This window comes from Rhinatrema bivittatum, chromosome 8, assembly GCF_901001135.1.
Source record: "Rhinatrema bivittatum chromosome 8, aRhiBiv1.1, whole genome shotgun sequence".
NCBI classification, from domain to species: Eukaryota; Metazoa; Chordata; class Amphibia; order Gymnophiona; family Rhinatrematidae; genus Rhinatrema; species Rhinatrema bivittatum.
In genome coordinates, this window is record NC_042622.1 from 45,773,379 (window position 1) to 45,796,679 (window position 23,301).

Consider the following 23,301-nt stretch of genomic DNA (forward strand, 5'->3'; position numbering starts at 1 on the left):
AGAAAAGGACACCAGCCCCAGAAAAAAAGGTAAGTCCTTTAAAATCTCCCTTTTCCTTCACAGCTTCTTTCTTCTGGTTTTTTTTTTCTTTTTTAACTCAGCCCACGGGGAACGGCACTGTAAAGGGGGGGGGGGGGGCCAGAGGAATGGAGCGTCTCCGAGGGAGGGCGAGAGTGACCAGCCCACTGGTAAATCCTCCCCTCTGCTCACTGGGCCAACTAAAAACCTCCGGGAAAAGGAAGTAGGACAAAGCCCTGCCAAGCCTGCCTATAATTGGCTGCTTGAAAGGCTAGAAAGGGAAAAAATTATAGTAATTCTCTCAATTTTTTTTTTTTAATGACCCAGTCAAAGGTGCTGAAGCTGTATTGTAGCTTCTTCTTATTTTATATATATATATAATTTTTTTTTTTTTTTTTTTTTAAGGAATTCAAACCTGGTGGGGCAAGGCCCCAAGGGAACGAAGATCAGGACCGCAGGGTATGTCTCTCATCTGCTGGAGTCAGAAAAAATACTGAGGGATCGCAGGTGGCACCTCGGGTTATATGGGTGGTGCTTTTCAGTTTTCTCTCTGACTCCATCTGCTGGAAGGGAGGCATAACCCCAGCAGTCTGGAATGATCCTGGTACATACAGGGAACTGAAATTTTTCCTTGAGTAATGAACAAATCTAATGTTAAAGTCACAACAACTCACACAAAAGCCGTCGTGCTGTTTGAACTTGTCTGGACGGGCAGAATATCTGCATATGTCTCCTCCAGAGAAAGCAGTACATTGGCAGCCTGCTGGCCAGATTCAGCTATGGCTAGCAACCGAGGGAGATCACGGTAAGCATCAGGACCCACCAAGACATCCACCAGCTTCTCCCTGTCCAGGATTTCCTTCTTCAGTCTCTCCGCCATGCAACCTAGAGTAAGGGTAGCCCAATCATAAACATAATCTACCTGCTTTATCATAACAGCTAGACTTTGGCTGATCTTATGTTTTATTGATTTTACATTTTTTTTCAACCTAAACTTTGCAATTGTAAGCAAGAATAGCAACAACGACACACTTTGTTATAAAAAGTCAACATTTTCTCTTATACAATGTCTTATGTTTACCTCCACCTTCCCTTGCACAACAATTTGTACAAAGTGCAAAACAATTGCTATGTCCAAGATAATTAATGGAAGCAAAAACGAAAAACCCAACTAAACATTGTCAAATAGTTAAAGCTAAAGCAATGGTCAGTTCGTCTCAAGCTTAGACAGCTTTGTCTCCAAGAAATGTAAGGTTGTCATATTTTTGTGAATTTCTCCATATTTTCCAAGCAAATTGCAGTCAATCAGCCAAAATAAAAAGGAAAATTAGCTCTTACCTGTTAATTTTCGTTCCTGTAGTACCACGGATCAGTCCAGACTCCTGGGTTTTGCCTCCCCTCCAGCAGATGGAGACAGATGTTTTGACAGACTCTGCCTTATATCCCCAGGTGCCACCTAAAGTCCGACAGTATTACTCAGTATCAAAGCAGAATGCTTCCAAACTAAACTAACTATATACAATTAAACATAGACTCCGAAGTGGATCACTAACACCAAATGGGAACAGAACCCGGTGAACAAGCTTGCTCTGCAGACCCGAAATAAACTAATGAAAATGAACGAGCAGGCTCTCCGTTACCTCTATAAACCGGGCAAGACTCTGGACTGATCCGTGGTACTACAGGAACGAAAATTAACAGGTTAAGAACTAATTTTCCTTTCCCTGTACATACCCGGATCAGTCCAGACTCCTGGGATGTACCAGAGCTTTTCTTACCTGGGATGGGATCCGGAGAGGCCCGCTCAGAGCACCCCTTCTCCAAATCCCCCAGAACCCGGGGCCTGTACATTCAGTCTGTAATGCCTCGCAAAGGTATGCAAAGATTTCTAAGTAGCCGCTCTGCAAATCTCTTGCAGTGATACATGATGGCACTCCACCCAAGACGCCGCTTGCGAATGAGTAGAATGGGCTCTAAGAACCACAGGTAAAGGCCTTCCACGCAACAAGTATGCTGAACTTATAGCCTCCTTCAACCAACGGGCTTATTGTAGTTTTAGATGCCATATTACCTTTTTTTGGACCACTACACAGCCTTTCCCTATGAGGAAAGGCTGAAGAGGTTAGGGCTGTTCAGCTTGGAGAAGGGACGGCTGAGGGGGGATATGATAGAGGTCTTTTAAGATCATGAGAGGTCTTGAACGAGTAGATGTGACGCGGTTATTTTCACTTTCGAATAATAGAAGGACTAGGGGGCAATTCCATGAAGTTAGCAAGTAGCACATTTAAGACTAATCGGAGAAAATTCTTTTTCACTCAACGCACAATAAAGCTCTGGAATTTGTTGCCAGAGGATGTGGTTAGTGCAGTTAGTGTAGCTGGGTTCAAAAAAGGTTTGGATAAGTTCTTGGAGGAGAAGTCCATTAATAGCTATTAATCAATTTTACTTAGGGAATAGCCACTGCTATTAATTGCATCAGTAGCATGGGATCTTCTTAGTGTTAGGGTAATTGCCAGGTTCTTGTGGCCTGGTTTTGGCCTCTGTTGGAAACAGGATGCTGGGCTTGATGGACCCTTGGTCTGACCCAGCATGGCAATTGCTTATGTTCTTATGAAACTGTTTGTCTCCTCTAGATAATGCAGCAAGGCTCTGCAAACATCCAGCTTCTGTAAATCCCTAGAGACTGGATCCAATCAGTCTAGTTCCGGAAAAGACGGGAGCTCCATTAACTGATTCACATGAAAAGCATTAACCTTTGGAAGAAAGGAAGGAACCGTCCGCAAAGACTCCAGAATCAAAAATCCTCAGAAAAGGCTCTCTAGACGACAACTCCTGAAGCTCTGACATTCTACGAGACGAAGTGATAGCTACCAGAAAAGTTACCTTGAGCATGAGATCTTTCAGCATCGCCATCTTTAGAGGCTCAAAGGGCGCCACACAGAGCTGTGAGCACCAAGTTTAGGCTCCAAGAAGGACAAGGTTGCTGGACCAGTGGACGTAAGTGCATAGCACCTCTAAGAAAATGAGCCACATCCAGATGCGAAGCTAACGCTATCCCCTGGATAGTATCGCGCAAACAACCAAGAGCTGCCACTTGTACTCTCAGCGAACTATACAATAAGCCCTTGGAGAGACAGACTTGAAGAAAACACAAAATATCTGCCACCAACGCCCGGATCAGAAGAACCCCACGTTCTACGCACCAATATTCAAAGACTTTCCACACCAGGACATAAGTGAGTGAAGTGGACGTTTTATGAGGAGATCTCAAAAGGGTTGACACAAACGCATCAGAATATCCCTTACTCCTCAGACGCTGTCTCTCAAAAGCCATGCCGCTAGACAAAAGCAATCCGCCTCATCGAAACAGATGGGACCTTGATGTAGGAGGTTCGGAAGGCACTGAAACCACAGGGGCCCCGCCACCATCAAAGTGAGACGATCCGCAAACCTTGGACGTCTCGGCCATTTGGGAGTGACTAGGATTACCTCCGACGGGTGAAGTTCTATTCTCCTGAGTACCTTGCTGATCAAAGGCCAAGGCAGAAAGACATACAGAAGAACATTTCTCGGCCAGGGAAGAAACAGAGCATCTACCCCTTCTGCTCCTGTTTCCCTGCATCAAGCGAAGAAGCGTAGGGCCTTGGCATTCTGAAAAGTCGCCATCAGATCCATTCTGGGTGTGCCCCACGTGTCGCAAATGGCCGAGATGCCTCCTCGGCTAACTCCTACTCTCCGGCATCGAGATGGTGACGACTGAGAAAGTTGTCGTCGTCGGCTATGTGAGAAGTCGCAATGCTGACCAGATGCTTCTCCGCCCAGCTTATCAGCTGTTGAGCCTCCACAGCTACTGGCTGGCTTTTGGTCCCGCCTTGGTGATTGATATAAGCCACCGTGGTCGCACTGTCTGATAGCACCCTGACTTCCCCTGGAGTAGGGGAAGAAACGCTTGTAGTAAGAGACGTACCGCCCTGGTCTCCAGGCAACTGATGGACCACAGAGATTAGTCTCGGGACCACTGGCCCTGCACAGATTTCCTCAGACATACTACTCCCCAACCGAAGAGGCTGGCATCCGTGGTAACTACTGTCCACTCAGGCACAACCACGGGGAATCTGGGGTTCAAGTTGTCCGAGATTAGCGACCAATCAAGACTGGATCGCGCTGAATCCGTAAGAGGTAAGGGTAGATGAAATTGTTTGGAGATTGGGTTCCACCGAGAAAGCAACACCAATTGTAACAGATGCATGTGAGCAAAGGACCAAGGGACCAACTCTAGAGTAGATGTCATCGAGCAGAGACCCTCAGGTAATCTCAAACTCGCGGAGTATGCTTGGACATCAAGGCACGAATCTGATCCCGCACCTTGTCAACATGATCCGCCGTAAAGAATACTCTCCCCCTGCTGTGTGTCAAACAGTGCTCCTAGGAACTCCCAGGACTGAGACGGCACTAGACAACTCTTGGAAAGGTTGACAACCCACCCGAGCGCTCATAAGAGTTGAAAGACTCTGTGAACAGCCAATTGGCACAGTGACTCCGATTTCACTCGAATCCACTTGGAAACAGCACACACAAGCACATTCACCTTTGGAAAATCAATTGCTCTCTCACAACTGGGCGCACAGTCTTTCCAAGATCCATCCCTTTTAAAATTAGCTTCTGGGGCACATTCTTGAATGGCCTCCATAATAGGGAGGAAGCATGAAGCTTTACACAAGGAATCAAAATGGGATCTTTCTTTGGTTCAGACATAGATTCAGCCCCAGGAACTCCCAGCATCTTCAATGTCTGGGAAATCAGAGCCAGTAACTCATCTCTGTGAAAGAACCTAAACATAGTGTTATATGGTTCCAATCCCAGAGGAATTTCCCCATTCTTCAGGGGTAAGGCTCGGTCTCATCCATACCATCTGGGTCCCTATCGGGAAGGCCAGTTCCAGGAGTATCCCGATACTTAACTGCAGCACCAGACATGCAGGATTTCACCGCTTGCAATCCTGCCTTAAGATTGGTCAGGGCAAGGGACTGTGCTTGAAGGAAGGAGTGCAGTCCTTGAAAAAAATTCTACCCAAAAAAAGGCAGAAGGATCCATGCTAAAACCAGAGGGCAACTGCCTTTTGCCCACTGAACTCGCTTACCCCGCTGATGAACCAGTTAGGGGAGCTCCAAATCAGGCAAACCTTCTGGCAGCTCTTTTTCCATTCCTACACTAAGCTGGGAGGAACCAAGCTTAATAAAATAAGGAAGTAATTCTCCCTGAGCCTCCAAACACCGCTGACACAAATTCAAGGACATGCCAGGTTGAGATGCCCAAATATGACAAGCAACACATATGGCAAGACGCTTAGGTTTTTTATTTTTTTTGCTATGGGTGCATCTGTGAATAGGCTCTAACAGGCATATGACAACAGTGCACACCAAAATAAAATTAGGCGCTCAAATAAGGCGCATAAAAACTGTGCCTATACAAGTGCCCAACCTGAGCTCCCTCAGGACACTCAGCTAATGCACACAAAAAGGCAAGTGTATGTGTACTTGCACAACTGGCCTCTCTGATAAGCGCTCTTATGTGCCTAATTAGGCACCCAGCTAGGTGCACAACAAAACGCACAACCGACCATACAGACAGGCGCACAAGCACGAACCGAAGGAACTGAACAGTGCAGTCTGCGGCGCACAATAAAGCGCAGAAATGCTGCCGTGGTCTACAAGCAGCAAACCAGACGAGCTTTGGAGTGGGGCCTAGCCGCAAGGGCTGCTCAACCCGCCAGGCTGCCCCCATCCCCTGAACTCCACAGAAAGAATGACCACTGAGCATGGAGACCAGGAGGGTGTGGGGAGGAATCCCTACTCAACTTCCCCTTCTCTTCATAATTGGTTTTAACCTACTCTTTACCTGAGCTCAGCCCATCCCAGCTGAGTACAAGGTCAGTCTCCAGCTGTGGGGGAAGAGGGCATAAACCTTCACCACCATGCCCAGCTTACTGCACCTGCTTGCCTTTCAGCTTTTTTTTTTTTCATTATAACTAAGTCCACGCCAGTTGAAAAACCAGCTACTGGACCAAGGCACTCATCTGAGGGACCACAGAAATCACCTCAGGAATGCTCAATTAAGGGAGGGACCATAAGGTATCACACAGGAGAGTGGGGCAAATTAATTTTCCTCCTTCTTTTCTCCTTCTAAAAACTTTAAGCAATCCCTAGTAGGGAGATGTACGTCTACCATCTGCAGGAGACGGAGAATACTGGTGGACCGATGCCACTGCAAAGGTATATATACTGTGGTGTCAGCTTTGCTCCATCTCCATCTGCTGGTAGAGGTGAATCCAAAACCAGTGGGTTATGTACCTATCTGTATGCTAAGAAATTCCCCAGATATTTATTCTATCAGCCCATTTGAAAGGGAATTTATTTTGCAATTTGACTCTCTCAATATCTGATAGCCATATTTCCAAAATTTCAGACTTGTCTAGATTGATTTTAAATTCTGACACCCTTCCATATTTTTCTAATTCTGAGATTAAACCTTCAAAAATTGTTAAGAACTGCTTAAAGTAAAAAGAATATTGTCAGCAAATAATGAAATTTTGTAATTACTGTCTTTCAGATATCCCTTCCTGATCATTTTAGAAAATGGTTCCATAATTAGAGCATAGAATAAAGGAGACAGTGGGCAGCTCTGTCTAGATCCCCCTTAAAATTCACCAAATATCCTCCATTTATTTTTATACATGATTCAGGCTGATGGTAAAGTTCTTTTAATCCAGCATATAAAGTTGCTGCCCAATCTTAATTTCTCTAAAACTAGAAAAAAAAAAAAGCACAACATACCCTGTCAAAGGCTTTTTCAGCATTTACTTCCATCAATATAGAAAGTGTAGTTTGATACTTGGCCCACAAAATTAAATCTAACACTCGTCTAACCATCTGCCGAGAAATAAACCCATATTGATCTTTATACACTTAGAGTAACAGTCCCTTAGAGTAACAGTCCCAACTAGCTAATATTTTAAGATCAATATTGATCAAAGATATAGGGTGGAGTGAACCACATAAAGTCCCATCATTTCTCTGGTTTAGGCAAAACCATGGTGCCAGCAGTATTGGCAGAGGAAGCCAAGTTATGATTCCTTAAAGGAGAAATTACTTACCTGATAATTTCGTTTTCCTTAGTGTAGACGGATGGACTCAGGACCAATGGGTATAGTGTACTCCTGATAGCAGTTGGAGACGGATCAGATTTCAATCTGACGTCAGCCCTAGTACATATACCCCTGCAGGAAGTGCAGCTCTTCAGTATTCTCCTCGAAAAGCATTGTGGATATATGTATGACTGAATAATTTGAATAACTTGATTAACTTTATAACTTGGATAACTTGATTAATTTGAACTGGTTGAATTGGCTTCAGCTGGAGACCGCCAGTGCCCTCAACCGAGAAACATCGACACCCGGTAGGTGGGTGTCCTAGATGAAGGAAAGCATGGCTTACCCGTGAATCACTCGCTCCCGGGGATGTCCCCAGAGAATTCCATGAGTAACGGCAGCCGTGGGTGGGATGCTGAGTCCATCTGTGTACACCAAGGAAAACGAAATTATCAGGTAAGTAATTTCTCCATTTCCTAGCGTGTAGCAGATGGACTCAGGACCAATGGGCTGTATAAAAGCTACTCCCGACCCGGGTGGGAGGCTGCCTGTGACCCACTTAGTACTGCCCTTGCAAATGCTGTGTCCTCCTGAGCCTGAACATCCAGGCGGTAAAACCTGGAGAAAGTGTGGATGGCGGACCATGTTGCCGCCCTGCAGATCTCGGCGGGTTACAGCATCTTGGTTTCTGCCCAGGACACTGCCTGGGCTCTAGTAGAATGGGCCTTGACTAGTAAAGGCGGTGGCTTGCCTGCTTCTATGTAGGCTGCCTTGATGACTTCTTTGATCCAGCGGGCTATGGTTGCTCGCGAGGCCACTTCCCTTGCTTCTTCCCGCTGTGAAGGACGAATAGATGGTCCGTCTTTCGTACGGATTCCGACCTTTCCAGGTATCCGACTAGGAGTCTGCTGACGTTCAGATGGTGTAGACTTCGAGCCTCTTCCAAATTCTTATGCTCATCTGGCGATGGTAGCGAGATGGTTTGGTTAAGATGGAAGTGAGACACTACTTTGGGGAGGAACGACGGAACTGTGAGTAACTGGATGGTTCCGGGGGTGAGTCTGAGGAACGGCTCCCAGCAGGACAGTGCTTGTAGCTCGGATATACGACTGGCTGAACAGACTGCTAGCAGGAAGGCTGTCTTCAATGTTAATAGTCTGAGAGACAGGTCTGAAGGAGGTTCCTGCTAGGAAATCTGGGACCAGGTTGAGGTTCCAAAGAGGCACTGGCCACTTTAGGGGTGGTCAGATGTGCTTGACTCCTTTCAGGAAGCGGGAGACATCCGGTTGAGAGGCTATGCTGCCACTCTCGCTCTTGGTTCTATAGCATGACAATGTGGCCACCTGTACCTTGATAGAGTTGAGGGACAATCCCTTCTGTAGGCCGTTCTGTAGGAATTCCAAGATCGCAAGAATTTTGACTGAGCGTGGTATAATGTCATGTCCTCGCACCATGCTTCGAATACTCTCCAAATCCTTATATATGTTAGGGATGTGGAGATCTTGCGTGCTCAGAGTAGGGTGTCAATTACTGCCCCCAAGTATCCCCTATTCCTTAGGCGAGTCCTCGCAATGGCCAGGCCGTAAGAGAGAATCGAACTGGATCCTCGTGGAGGATCGGTCCCTGTTGGAGCAGGTCTCTGCGTGGAGGTAGCAGCAGGGGTTTCCCTGCCAGCAGTCTTCGCATGTCTGCGTACCACGGTCTTCTTGGCCAGTCCGGGGCCACTATAAGTACTGGTCCCCTGTAATGTTCTATCTTGTGGATGATCGCGCCCAATAGGGCAGGAAGGCTTACAAAAGAGTCTCCTGTGGCCAAGTCTGTACCAGGGTATCGATTCCCTGGGACTGGGGTTCCTGCCTGTGGCTGAAGAAACTAGGTACCTGGGCGTTGGGCCGGTTTGCCAGGAGGTCCATGATTGGTGTTCCCCAACGGTTTACTATCAATTGGAATGCTGTGGTTGACAGTTTCCATTCTCCTGGATCTAGACTTTCTCTGCTGAGGTAGTCCGCCGCGATATTGTCCTTCCCGGCAATGTGGACGGCCGAGATCTCTTGAAGATTTACCTCCGCCCATGACATTAGGAGGTCTATTTCCAGAGACACCTCTTAGCTTCTGGTTCCTCCCTGATGGTTGATGTAGGCCACTGTTCTGGCGTTGTCCGATATTACTCTGACCGCTTTGCCTCGGAGTCTGTGACAGAACCTTAGGCAGGCTAGTCTGACTGCCCAGGCTTCTAGGCGATTGATGTTCCATCCAGGCTCTTCATCGTTCCATTGCCCTTGGGCGGTTAGCTCCTGGCAGTGTGCTCCCCATCCTTGTAGGCTGGCATCCTTGGTGAGTAGGATCCAGGTTGGGGAGGATAGTCTCGTTCCCTCGCTCAGATGGGCTTCCTGTAACCACCATCGTAGTTGGGCCCAAACTCTGTCCGGGAGCTGAAGCCGTACGGTGTAGTTCTGGGACAGTGGATTCCATCATGATACTAGTGTAGGGGTCTCATGTGAGCTCGTGCCTATGGGACTACTTCCAGTTTGGATGCCATGAGGCCAAGAACTTGTAGGTAAACCCATGTTGTGGGGCGGAGTTCGCTCAACAGGGTTTGTAACTGGGTCATGAGTTTTGATCTCCTTGTCGGTGTCAGGATGACCTTGTCTTGTTTGTTGTCGAACCGGACTCCCGAGTATTCTAGAGATTGGGAAGGCTGCAGGCAGCTCTTGTTTGTGTTGACCACCCACCCGAGGCTCTCCAGTAGAGTTTTGACTCTGTTGGTTGCCTGGTGGCTTTCCTCTGGGGATTTCGCTCTGATCAGCCAATTGTCTAGATAACGGTGCACGCGGATTCCTTCCTTCCTCAGTGTTGCTGCCACCACCACTATGATTCTTGGTGAACGTCCGGAGTGCAGTGGCTAACCCGAAAGGTAGTGCCCGGAACTGGTAGTGAAGGTCCAGGATTGAGAAGCGTAGAAAATGCTGATGCTCTTGATGGATCGGAATGTGTAGGTAAGCTTCCGACAGATCCAGGGAGGTAAGAAACTCTCCCGGTTGTATCGCCCTTATTACCGAGCGTAGGGTTTCCATGCGGAAGCGAGGAATCTTCAGGTGACTGTTGACCACCTTGAGGTCCAGGATAGGTCTGAACGTTCCTTCCTTCTTGGGAACGATAAAATAGATTAAATAATGGCCAGTATTTATTTGTTGTGGAGGCACTGGTGTAATAGCCTCTAAGGCTAGTAATCTGGTCAGTGTAGCTTCCACTGCCATTCTCTTGGAAGGGTCGTGGCAGGAAGATTCCACAAACTTGTCCGGAGGCAGGTGGTGAAAATCCAGTTAATATCCCTCTCGAATGATGGATTGGACCCACTTGTCCGAAATTATCTTGACCCATCTTTGGTAGAATAGGGCCAGTCTGCCCCCTATGGCTTCTTCCTTTGGATGGGTCGGCTGATTTTCATTGTGGGGTGCGGCTGGGGCCCGAGCTGGCTCCCCTTTTGTTGTGCTTGTTCCGAAAGGACTGGCTCCGGCCTGCGGGGCGGGCCGCTTGAAATGAACTTCTATATGGGTTGAAGCGCTGTGATCCTCTGCCTTTGGAGGTCCGGGGGAAGGATCACTGGTTTCTCTTATTCCTGTCCTCTAGTAACCGCGGCAGTGGGGACTCGCCCCATTTGTTGGCTAGTTTCCCTAGTTCGCTTCCGAACAGGAGTGTTCCCTTGAAAGGCATCCTTGTGAGTCTCGTTTTGGAGGATGCGTCAGCTGACCAGTTTCGGAGCCAGATTTGTCTTCTGGCTGCCACGGCGGATGAGACTCCTCTAGCTGCTGTGTGTACCAGATCCGAAGTGGCGTCCGCGAGGAATGATACAGCTGGTTCCAGGGCTTCCCCTGGGGTGTTGTTCCTGGTCTGTGCTAAGCAGGCGCATGTCACCACGGCACAGCAGGCTGCGATCTGTAAAGTCATAGCGGAGACGTCAAAGGACTGTTTGAGGATAGATTCCAGACGTCTGTCTTGAGCATCCTTGAGTGCTGCTCCTCCCTCCAACTGGATAGTAGTGCGCTTCGAGACCGCACAGACCATGGCATCCACTTTCGGACATGCCAGGAGATTTGGCGGTTGGGTCCAGAGGGTACATGGCTGCCAGAGCCCAGCCCCCTTTGAAAGTGGTTTCTGGGGCATCCCATTCCAGATCAATTATTTGCTGGACGGCTTGTAATAGTGGGAAATGGCGGGAGGTCTGACAGAGTCCCTCCAATAGTGGGTTTGTCTTAGGTTCCCCCGAGGCACTTGTGCCCGGGATGGCAAGCTCTTTTAGGCTGCGTGTGACCAGGTCTAGAAGCTCGTCCTTGGTGAAGAAGCATCTCATGGTTTGATGGGGTTCTGTCCCCAGCGGGAGTTCCCCTTCCTCCATGAGTCTGACTCCTCATCTGAGATGTCCATGTCCCCAAAGGTGGGGCTTCTGGGCGGTGGGATCACTTCCCTGGGCATAGAGGGTCCTGGCCTGTTGAGGTCCTCTGGTGGAGCCTGAGGCCACATTATAGGAGGCCCCGGTTGCATGTGGACAAAGGTATGCAGACCTTTGAAGAATTCCACCCAGGAGATAGATGCTGGGTCTAGACTAGGGGGCACAGTGTCCCTGGGGAGCCCCGTTTGAGGGGGGGGTCCCGCTGTGTAATGCTAGGTCCGGCGTACTGCTTGAGAGGCTGGGGTCCGGTACCAGATGGGGAGAGCCATGAGTTAGGTCCCCTAGGGCCTCTTTGCACTGTATATACATGGCCGTGGCCTCCTCATGCTGTGCAGCTCTATTATGGCATGCTGGGCAAAGGCCCTGAGCTTTGAGTTTATTTTCCGGTGGTGCCATGGCTTGTGCGCGTACCACACAGTTGTGCGCTCTGGTGTGTGAAGTTGCGCACGTGCAGGAAGATGTGCGCACAGGTCGAAATTATGCGCCCGGCACAGTAAGCACATGGCTAGGCGTGTCACTTGTGCGCCCGGTACTTGTGCGTGCAACGTTGTGCGCACAAGGGATTTGTGTGCATGGCTCGTCTGTGCGCACGTATCGAAACTGCGAACAGGGCCAAAATGGTGACGGTGACCACGTGGACAATATGGCAACCACATCGGAGGGTCTCCACGTGTGAGAGCCCTCGAGTCTGACCGGGGTTTAGCCCTGCTAAGGCCGATCAACCCGGTGGCACTGGTCCCGGCTGGCGACCTGTGCGTCTCCTCGAGCTTCAGAGACCGGAGACTTTTAAATAGATTTCTACCTTATCTTATCTCAGCGCTTCCCGGTTTCGTTCCGGGCGGGTCTCCGGCTGCGGGGGGAGAGTGAAAATACCTTTACCGCCGCGCTCGAGGTTGCACCCACTGCTTCTTAGCCTCACCCGATGTCAGGGGCTAGGTCCCCGAGGGTCGTCCGCCGGTCCGAGGCTTACCTCCGAGGGATTGCGGAAATCACCTCGGGAAATCTCAACTGGGGGTCACCACAGAAGAGCGGGGCAAGTCTGTAGAGGTAAGATTTTCTTTGGTAAAATTTCTCTAACGCTGTGCTAGCGTGCATAGAGTCCCTAACTGCTATGGAGACGGAAAATACTGAAGAGCTGCACTTCCTGCAGGGGTATATGTACTAGGGCTGACGTCAGATTGAAATCTGATCCGTCTCCAACTGCTATCAGGCATACACTATACCCATTGGTCCTGAGTCCATCTGCTACACACTGTGCGCTGCATTTGACACAGTTAACCATACAATCCTCATCAACCGCCTGATGGAAATAGGCATCTCAGGATCTGCACTCCACTGGCTAAAATCTTTTCTAAGTCACAGGTATTTCAAAGTAAAAATAATCAACAAAGAATCTTCACCCATACCATCCAAGCAAGGAGTACCCCAGGGTTCCTCGCTTTCCCCGACCCTATTCAACATCTATCTCCTCCCTTTATGCCAACTACTCAAAAACCTCAATCTCACCTACTTTATTTATGCTGACGACATGCAGATCATTATCCCCATCAAGGATCCCATCTCAGACACTTTAACCTACTGGAACAGCTGCCTCCACGCCATTAATATCCTTCTCATGAGCCTCAGCCTGGTTCTCAATACATCCAAAACTGAGCTTCTGGCCATCTCCCCCAACGATAACAACCCACCAGCCAGTACCACAAACATACCTTCAGTAAGTCAAGTGAGAGACCTTGGAGCCACACTAGACTCCAGAATGAACCTCAAAAAATTCATTAACACCACCACAAAAGAGGGCTTTTATAAACTTCAGGTCCTAAAACAATTAAGACCTCTCCTCCACTTCCATGACTACAGATCTGTCCTTCAAGCCGTACTATTCTCAAAAATTGATTACTGCAACGCTCTCCTGCTTGGTCTCACGGCCTCCTCCACTAAACCTCTTCAGATGCTGCAAAACGCAGCAGCCAGGATCCTTACTAACACGTGCAGGATGGACCACATCACACAGATACTAAAAATACTTCATTGGCTACCCATACACTCCAGAATACTCTTCAAAACTCTGACCATCATTCACAAAGCCATATATCATCAATCCCCTCAGCAACTCACCATACCCCTCAAATTACACTCCTCTTCAAGACCAACCAGATCTGCATACAGAAGCTCCCTACAAGTTCCTCCCAGCAGTTCCACTAAACATAACTCCATCGAAAAAAGGAAAATTAGTTCTTACCTGATAATTTTCGTTCCTGTAGTACACGGATCAGTCCAGACACCTGGGTTGTGACTCCGCACCAGCAGGTGGAGACAGAGTAAAACTTGTCGGGCTCCCTACATATAGTAAGGTGCCACCCACAGCCCCTCAGTCTCACGTAATGTCAAAGCCAGATAAAGCCAAAACTAGCTAACTAGAAAAAAACCCCCAAACATGAGGCCAATTCACAACAGCCCCTGAGCTGGAGCCGAAAACCTTCAGAACCATGAACACAACGTGCAAAAAACTGCAAAACTACAATGGCCAAATAAGCAACCGAGCAGACTCTCTCTCTTTCTTCTGACAAACTACAAGACACAGACGGGCGGGAGTCTGGACTGATCCGTGTACTACAGGAACGAAAATTATCAGGTAAGAACTAATTTTCCTTTCCCTGTACGTACCGGATCAGTCCAGACACCTGGGATGTACCAGAGCCAATTTACCCAGGGTGGGAAGCAGAGAGTCCCGCTCGGAGAACACTCGCCCCAAAACCCTGAGCCTCAGCCGCCTGGACATCAAGCCTGTAATGTCTCGTGAAAGTGTGCAACGATTTCCACGTTGCCGCTCTGCAGATCTCCTGTGTGGCTACACTAGAAACTTCGGCCCAAGACGTGGCCTGCGCCCGTGTCGAATGGGCCCGAAGCTCCCTGGGTGCCAACTTGCCCTGCAGAAGATACGCCGAACCGATCGCCTCCTTGAGCCAACGCGCAATCGTGGCCCGGGAAGCCGCCGATCCTCTACGAGGCCCCGACCAGAGAACAAACAAGTGATCGGAAACCCGAAAAGGATTCGTAACTTCCAGATAACGAAGTAGAATCCTACAGACATCAAGTTTCCTCAGTTCCCTTGATCCTCTGGCCTGAGGATCCATGGCCGAAAACCCGGGAAGATCAACTGACTGATTTAAGTGAAAAGACGACACCACCTTGGGTAAAAAGGAGGGAACAGTCCGTAGTGAGACACCAGTCTCTGTAAAACGCAAAAACGGTTCTCTACAAGAAAGAGCTTGTAACTCCGAGACCCGACGCGCGGACGTAATAGCGACCAAGAACACTGTTTTCAATGTTAAATCCTTCAACGTCGCACGCTTGACCGGTTCAAAAGGCGACCCACAAAGAGCCGAAAGCACGCAGTTTAAGTTCCAGGAGGGACACGGATTCCGGACCGGCGGCCGGAGATGCTTTGCCCCCCGCAGAAACCGCGTCACATCTGGATGGCCCGCCAAAGACACTCCCCGGACCTTTCCTCGAAGGCAGCCAAGGGCTGCCACCTGAACCTTCAGGGTACTCCAGGACAGTCCCTTCGAGAGGCCCTCTTGCAGGAAGGAGAGAATCTCCGGCACCTCCAGTCGAATGGGGTTCACCTCGTGAGCACTACACCAGTCCTCAAAGACCGTCCAGACCCTCATGTAGGTCAAAGACGTGGACTGTTTTCTAGCCCTCAACAACGTGGTGACCACTGCCTCGGAGTACCCCTTGGATCTTAGGCGCGCCCTCTCAAAAGCCAAGCCGCGAGACAGAAGTGATCCGCGTCCTCCAAACAGACGGGTCCCTGCCGCAGAATGGTCGCGTCGCCCCGCAAACGGAGCGGAGATTCCACCGCCAGCCGCAGAAGATCCGCGAACCACGGACGTCGTGGCCACTCCGGCGCCACCAATATCACCGCCGCCGGATGTAGCTCGATCCGTCGGAGCACCTTGCCTATCAGAGGCCACGGGGGAAACACGTAGAGCAGCACGTCCGTGGGCCAAGGAAGCACGAGTGCATCGACCCCTTCCGCGCCCCGCTCCCTCCGACGGCTGAAGAACCTCGGAGCCTTTGCGTTGTGCGCGGTGGCCATCAGATCTAGACGTGGTTGACCCCATCTGGCACAGATGAGACGATATGCTACCTCCGGGAGCTCCCACTCCCCTGGATCCAGCCGATGCCGGCTGAGGAAGTCCGCTTGTACGTTGTCGACGCCGGCGATGTGTGACGCCGCAATGCTGCTGAGGTGCCGTTCCGCCCAGTCCATCAACTGAGCCGCTTCCTCCGCCACTTGCTGACTCCTTGTCCCGCCTTGGCGGTTGATATAGGCTACCGTGGTGGCGTTGTCCGATAGGACTCGTACCGCCTGGCCCCGTTTCCATGGCAGAAAGGCTTGCAACGCCAGTGCCACCGCCTTGGTCTCCAACCGATTGATGGACCACTGCGATTGCTGAGCTGACCACAGACCCTGCACCGAGCGCCCCCCACAGACCGCTCCCCAACCCGAGAGACTGGCATCCGTCGTGATCACCGTCCAGTTGGGCAGGATCAGAGAAACGCCGCACGTCAGATGGTTGGGGCAGAGCCACCACTGCAGGCTGGCCCTGGCGCGGTCCGTGAGAAGCAGCGGGCGCAGGAACTCCTCCGAGACCGGCCTCCAGCGGGAGAGTAACGCTGATTGTAACGGTCGCAGATGAGCAAAAGCCCAGGGCACCAAGGCGAGTGTCGACGCCATGGAACCCAAGACCATCAGGTAGTCGCGGACCAAAGGGCATCGTAGGGCTAGCAAACGCCGCACCTGTCCCTGGAGCTTGAGGACCCTGTCCTGAGTCAGGGATACCGTGGCCTCCTTGGTGTCGAACAAGGCCCCCAGATATTCCAACCTCTGGGTGGGCTGAAGGTGACTCTTGGCTAGATTGACCACCCAACCAAGCGACCGCAGGAGCTGCAGAACCCTGGCCACCGCTTGCCGACACTCCAACTCCGATTTGGCCCGAATGAGCCAATCGTCCAGGTAAGGATGAACGAAGAGCCCTTCCCGTCGGAGCTGAGCAGCCACCACCACCATAACCTTGGTGAAGGTGCGTGGAGCCGTGGCTAGACCGAAGGGAAGAGCCCTGAACTGGAAATGCTTGCCCAGGATACAAAATCGCAAGTACTGATGATAGGCTGGCTGGATCCCTATGTGGAGATACGCCTCCGTCAGATCCAGGGACGCCAGGAACTCGCCCGGGCGAACCGCCGCCACTACCGAGCGAATTGTTTCCATCTTGAACCGGGGCACACGAAGGCACCGGTTTACTCCCTTTAGATCGAGGATCGGACGGTACGCTCCGTCCTTCTTTGGAACCACGAAATAAATGGAGTACCTTCCCATGCCCCGTTGCGTCGGCGGAACGGTAGTGATGGCGCCCAGCGCCTCCAGACGCTGAAGGGTTGCCCGTACGGCGGCCCTTTTGGCTACGGCCTTGCAGGGGGAGACGAGAAACTTGTCCCAGGGGAGACGTGCAAATTCTAACGCGTAACCGTGTCTTATCACGTCTAACACCCACTGGTCCGAAGTGATTTTGGTCCATTCCTCGTAAAAAAGCTCGAGGCGCGCTCCCACCGGTGGCGCAGCCTCCTGAGCCCTCGCCGAGAAACGAACCAATTGTGTATCATTGGGCCGACTTGGCCCCGGATCCCGCCGAGGATCCACCTGACCTGTTGAATCTCTTCCCCCGAAAGGGCTGGGGCCAGGTCAACGCTCTGGTAGCGCCTCCTCTGAAGGATTGACCTGCCCCAGCTGACCTCTGCGGCCTCTGGCGACGGTTGTTTCGAAAACGGTTCCGTGCAGAAAAATTTGGTCTAGGACGTGGCCTGTCCTCCGGTAGCTTAAAAGCCTTGTTCTCACTCAGGAACTGCATGATATCATCCAGCTGCTTTCCAAACAGCAACTTCCCCTTAAAAGGCAAGGCGCCGAGATGAGCCTTAGACGTACCGTCCGCCGCCCAGTTTCGGAGCCAGAGAAGACGACGCGCTGAAACCGCAGACACCATGGCCCGGGCCGAGGTGCGCAGCAGATCGTGCATGGCATCAGCGCTGTAAGCGATTACTGCCTCCAGAAGGTCCGCCTGAGCAGCCTCCCCTTCTGAGAGACCCGCATTCGCTTGTAAGGTCTGGGCCCAGCGGAGCCCAGCCCGCAACGCAAAATTGCTGCAAATAGCAGCCCTGGCTCCCAGGGCTGACACCTCGAAAACTTTCTTGAGCTGCACCTCCAGCTTCCGATCCTGGACATCCCGCAGCGCCGTAGCGCCGGTGACAGGAATGGTCGACCTTTTGGTGACCGCCGACACAGCGGCATCCACGCGAGGGAGCCGCAGGAGCTCCAAGGCATCCTCCGGCAGAGGATATAGCTTATCCATAGCCTTACTTACCTTGAGGCCCAACTCCGGGGTGTCCCATTCTCGGAAGAGAATGTCAGACGCAGAAAAATGGAAAGGGAACGCTACCGTAGGACCCGCGAGTCCCAGGAGTACCGGATCCATCTTAGGCCTCTGAAGGGTTTCCACCGGCGGGGCCTCCACTCCAATCTCGTCGAGGATCGCTGGGATGAGAGGGGAAAGCTCCTCCCTCTTAAACAGGCGGACGACCTTGGGGTCGTCACCATCCCCAGCCTGCGCGCCCTTGCCTGCGCCTGACTGCGCTGGACCCTGCTCATCGGGCCCCTCAGGCCCTTCCGGCGCCCCCGAGATCGACCGTTCCTCCTCCGAGGAAGTGGATTCTGAATCCGCGTCCTGGGGCGCGCCACGCGCCAGCCGCTTGTCCTTCGGGGGCACAGCCGTGTCTCTAGGGCGGGCAGACCTCTTCCGGGAGCGGGACCGTCCATCCGCATCTCCTGGCACTTTCCCGTGCCTGCGCCGCTCCCTCTGATACATCGCCAATTTTTTTAATAAAAAATTAAAATCCTCCGAACAGGACTCTTCAGAGTCCGAGCGCCCCTCCCCCGAACCCCAGTCAGCCACATCGGAGGCACCCCGAGGCGCCCCCGACGCGGCCCGAGGCTGGGGGGAGAGCGGAGGGGGCTGGGAGCCATGTTCCATGGCTCTCCTGGTCGCCTCGTGGACGGTCGACAAAATGGCCGCCGCTCCCGCGCTAAGCGGGAACGGATCCGGCCCCCCCTCCTGCACTGCACCAACGCGCGGCGGCGAACGAGACACCCGGGTCCGACCCCCCCGATCGCCCCCGGACGGTCCCTCGCCTCCGGCGAGGCAGCCCGAGCACATGCCATCCCTCAAGACTCGCGGCAGGCGGCCCCGACGGGCATTCCGGCCAAGATCGCACAAAAAAAACGCCGCAGCCCTAAGCAAAACAAACCGCCCCCCCCCCCCCCCCCGAACGAAACGTCGCGCGAGAGAGAGAGAGAGCCGGCGCAAAAGTAAAAAACTTTTTTTTTTTTTTTTTTTACTAAAGTCGCTGACCAGGGTGCTGAAAACCTCCGGGCTCCACTGGGGGTGAGTGAACCGGGCTCCCCGGTGTCACCCCCAACGCTGCTGCCAGAGGGGCCGGGTCCTCGACCCCAGCAGCGGCCTCTACCAGGGGAGGATGATCCCCTCAGGATCTGGCAACCCCCCTGGGAGGCACTTCCACCGGGAGCTTCCTGGCCCAAAACTTTCTAATTAATTCTATTTGTTTTGTTTTGTTTTTTTTTACTATGAATTAAAAACAAAAAAGGAAATCCCCTTTCTGTCCATTTTTTTTTTTTTTTTCTATCCCTGACTGGCTAACTCCAACCCCAGGGATCCCAGAGACTGTGGGTGGACCTGCCCCATCTGCTGGAGACAGAGAAAGACTGAGGGGCTGTGGGTGGCACCTTACTATATGTAGGGAGCCAGACAAGTTTTACTCTGTCTCCACCTGCTGGTGCGGAGTCACAACCCAGGTGTCTGGACTGATCCGGTACGTACAGGGAACGAGCGCTTTCCACCGCGGGACCACATCACTGGAACTCTCTCCCACCAGACATACGCCAGGAACATTGTCATCTCACATTCAGAAAAAACTGAAAACTTGGCTCTTCACCCAAGCTTAATCACTGAAGAAACCCATGGTACCCGCAAGGACCTCCACCCCCCAGTTGATGTTCCTCTCCCAGCCGCATTAAGTATCTGCTATTCTAGAACCGCTCTTGTATATTAACATTGCAATTGAATCTCCATTATGTAAATATGTATTTAAGTTTAACAGAGAAGCAACCGCTCCTTGCTGATCGACTCTTCTATACGTTTAGAATAGAAATTGTTAATCTATCCTTTTCTTCAAACAGCCATGTTCGATTTACCTGTTTTAATGTAACTTTTTCGCTTCCTATGTTAACTGATTTCCCCCTTGTTTATTGTAAACCGGTACGATAAGACCTAGTCTTGAGCATCGGTATATTAAAAGAACTTAAATAAATAAATACACACTAGGAAATAATGAATTATACACTCAGGTTAGAAAAGGTACCAATATGATTGCAAATGTTTTAAAAAATTTACCTGATCCTAATCCCAGAGCTTGCCCAACTTTAAATCTTTTTATCACCTGGGAAACTTCTATTTCTGTGGTCTCTTTATTTAAAAAATTTTGTTATTCTAAATCTATATTAGGGAGATCCACCTTATCTGAATAATTATCTATGTCAGATAACAAAATAGAGGCATCTTCACAATAAAAGTTCCTCATAAAATTGTATGAATTTCTTATTTGAGAAACATCAAAAGAGAAATTTACCCTTTTTATCGTTCACTTTGTGAATCTGGTTCTGTACCGTACAAACCTTATGGGCCAGCAAGTTTCCTGCCTTGTTCCCGTCTTCAAATTATAGTTTAGTGATATCTAAATGTGATATGTCATTCATATGTAGTTGTAAATCTTGTCTGGCTTTTTTTTTTCATAGAAATTTTATTGAAAAGTTTGCACACAAAAAGATACAAAGAAAGATATATAAGGCCCAAAACAAAGGCAACATCAGAAATACCCACAGCCACCCAACCACTCCACCTATAAACTACATCAGAAATAAGATGTCAGGAGATAGGAAATCAGTACCTTCATAAGCCAACACATTAAATGCATGTAGCATAAAAAGCACACACAGAAAAGAAAAAAGAAACAGAATTATTAAACTGGAAGAGAGATTATATATCATGTATTAGACAGCAGCGTTTGAGATTCTGCCAAGGTCTTCTACTCACATTGTTCCATACTGCGAATAACAATCCTCCTTAGGTCAGCAGGTAAGGTTGATATAAAAGGGGACCAAATATCAAGAAAACGCCTCAAGTGAGAGAAGGGCTTCAGTTTAATAGACCGGGACTCCAAACACAGCAAGTCTACCAATTTCTTATGCCAAAGGACTCACGTAGGAGAGGAGGATTCCAGCCACCGCAAGAGGATGCATTGCTTTCCGACCAAGCAACACTTATATAAAAAAAGATCACCCACTTTTCCCAAAGAGAAAGTTTCTGGAGGCTTACCCAGTACGCAAACCGCTGCAGCGCATTTAATAGATACGGTCCACCATTGGTCAATAAGCTCAAAAATTGTCTGCCAAAACCTCTGAATAAGAGGACAGTACCACAGGACATGACTTAACGTCACATCCAAATGACCACGTTTGAGGCACCTGCTTTCTTCGGCAATCCCAGTTCTAAAAGCCTGGTAGGAGGAATAAAGCATCCTGTTCAGAATTCTAAATTGCAACTCTCTAAACACATGTACAGCAGATACTGCTTAAGGAGATTTAAGATTTGGGGTTTCAGCTCCATTCCATGGATACTTTTTGTGGTAATCACGATTGGATTGTCTGTCACCTTTTGATCTTCTCTGTGGGACAGAGGATCACACTTTCACTGCACGATTTATTTTTTTTTCTCCTTGACTTTACACTGTAGCTGCCATGAATGGACTTTTTTTTTTTTGTTGTTGTTCTTGCATGGTTTGGTGAAAAGCCAACTGTCTTTTCTAGGAGAAGCCTGTAACCAGTATAACACTTTTTTGGTATTTGATCTTATGTTTGTATTGCACAGTTTTCAGGCACATGGTTCTGGAGTATATTTGCACTGCTTTTGCATGCTGCCTTTTATTTTACTTTATAAAGGCTCTGAAGTAATTTAATTTTATTTTTTTTTAATGGACTTGACTCCTAGCAATTTACCCAAATGGCATGGGTACATTGCCTATGAATATATGGCACACCAATTTGCAGGGGGATACATAGGGGGTGGCAGCACCCTAATATGTTTGACAGATCCTCTGACTCTAGTTAGATTCTGTTTGGGGATGTTTGGGGGGTAGCCTAGTGTAATTTATTATATATTGGGCAAACAAAGCGGATGACACGGCGCAGAATAATTGAACATAAGAGCAACCTGCGCATTCAAAGGTAGGGGACCCTGCTCGTGTTACATTGGAATATGGCTAAACATCAGGTTGATGATTTAACGTTTTTTGTGATTTTCCAAATGAATAACAAATATCGGGGTGATATGACCCGTGTGCTGTGGCGAATGGAGCAAAAGTTTATTTTTTGTTGGAGAACATTTCAACCGTGGGGTTTGAATAATGATGTGGAGTGGAAGCATTTTATGATTAAATTATGGTTTTAGTTGACAGTGTAAGTTGGATTTGGGTTTGCTTGCCATAAAATTCTGTGGTGCTATGTATTTACATGGGATTGATTATGTATAAGTCACCAGTGGGGGTGGGAATTGGAGAGAGTTATAATGACTGGTTGAACAGCACGCTCAATGACATCATCGCGTATGGTATGTGTTGAAATGTTTTTGATGTTATGTTTTGTTGTTTTAGAGAAGAAGGATGATCATGGTTTGAAAGAAATGGTGTAGGGTTGCCGTGAATGTAGATACTTTTGAATGGTGAATCTATCTCCAGTGGAATAAATATGGTAGATATATCTAGAAGGTTAAATATTGAGGGTATTGATGGTAATATGTTTCGTTAGGGTGAGGGATGATTTTTGATATCTTTTCTGTGCAGAGGAAGATCGCGTTGGAAGAGTTATAAGAGGATGTGAATTAAAGTTTATGGACATGAAGGTGTGAGCTAATTGGCTGATAGTTAAGAAAAATTGTTTTGAAATAATAAAAAAAAGGAGTTAGTAATTATTGGTGTATGTTTTAGGTGCAGTGTATAGGCATGGGGGACTATAAGTGAATATGACTACAGCATTGTGGAATCTGTTTCTGTAGAAGATATCGATCCGAGGATATTGAAGAAAGGTTGCAGAAATCCCCTGAGGAAGCCCGGGTGGGGCAAAACAAGAATCCTTGTTGGGAAGTGGGAATTGTTTTTATGTTGGTTTTAAATGTGTATGAAGGTACAGAGAAGGGCAACAAAATGATAAAGGGGATAGAACAGCTCCCCTATGAGGAAAGGCTGAAGAGGTTAGGGCTATTCAGCTTGGAGAAGAGACGGCTGAGGGGGGATATGATAGAGGTATTTAAGATCATGAGAGGTCTTGAACGAGCAGTTATTTACACTTTCGAATAATAGGACTAGGGGGCATTCCATGAAGTTAGCAAGTAGCACATTTAAGACTAATCAGAGAAAATTCTTTTTAACTCAACGCACAATAAAGCTCTGGAATTTGTTGCCAGAGCATGTAGTTAGTGCAGTTAGTTTAGCTGGGTTC

General features: G+C 49.3%; 1 protein-coding gene across 1 annotated transcript in view; it reads right to left on the reverse strand.

The window, feature by feature from the left end:
• The window catches only part of CDK5RAP1 (CDK5 regulatory subunit associated protein 1), a 180,182-nt gene that overhangs the window by 80,429 nt on the left and 76,452 nt on the right, over positions 1 to 23,301 (reverse strand). The window contains 1 exon segment of the mRNA XM_029612413.1: positions 693 to 903. Within this exon segment, the coding sequence (XP_029468273.1) occupies positions 693 to 903 (211 nt within the window).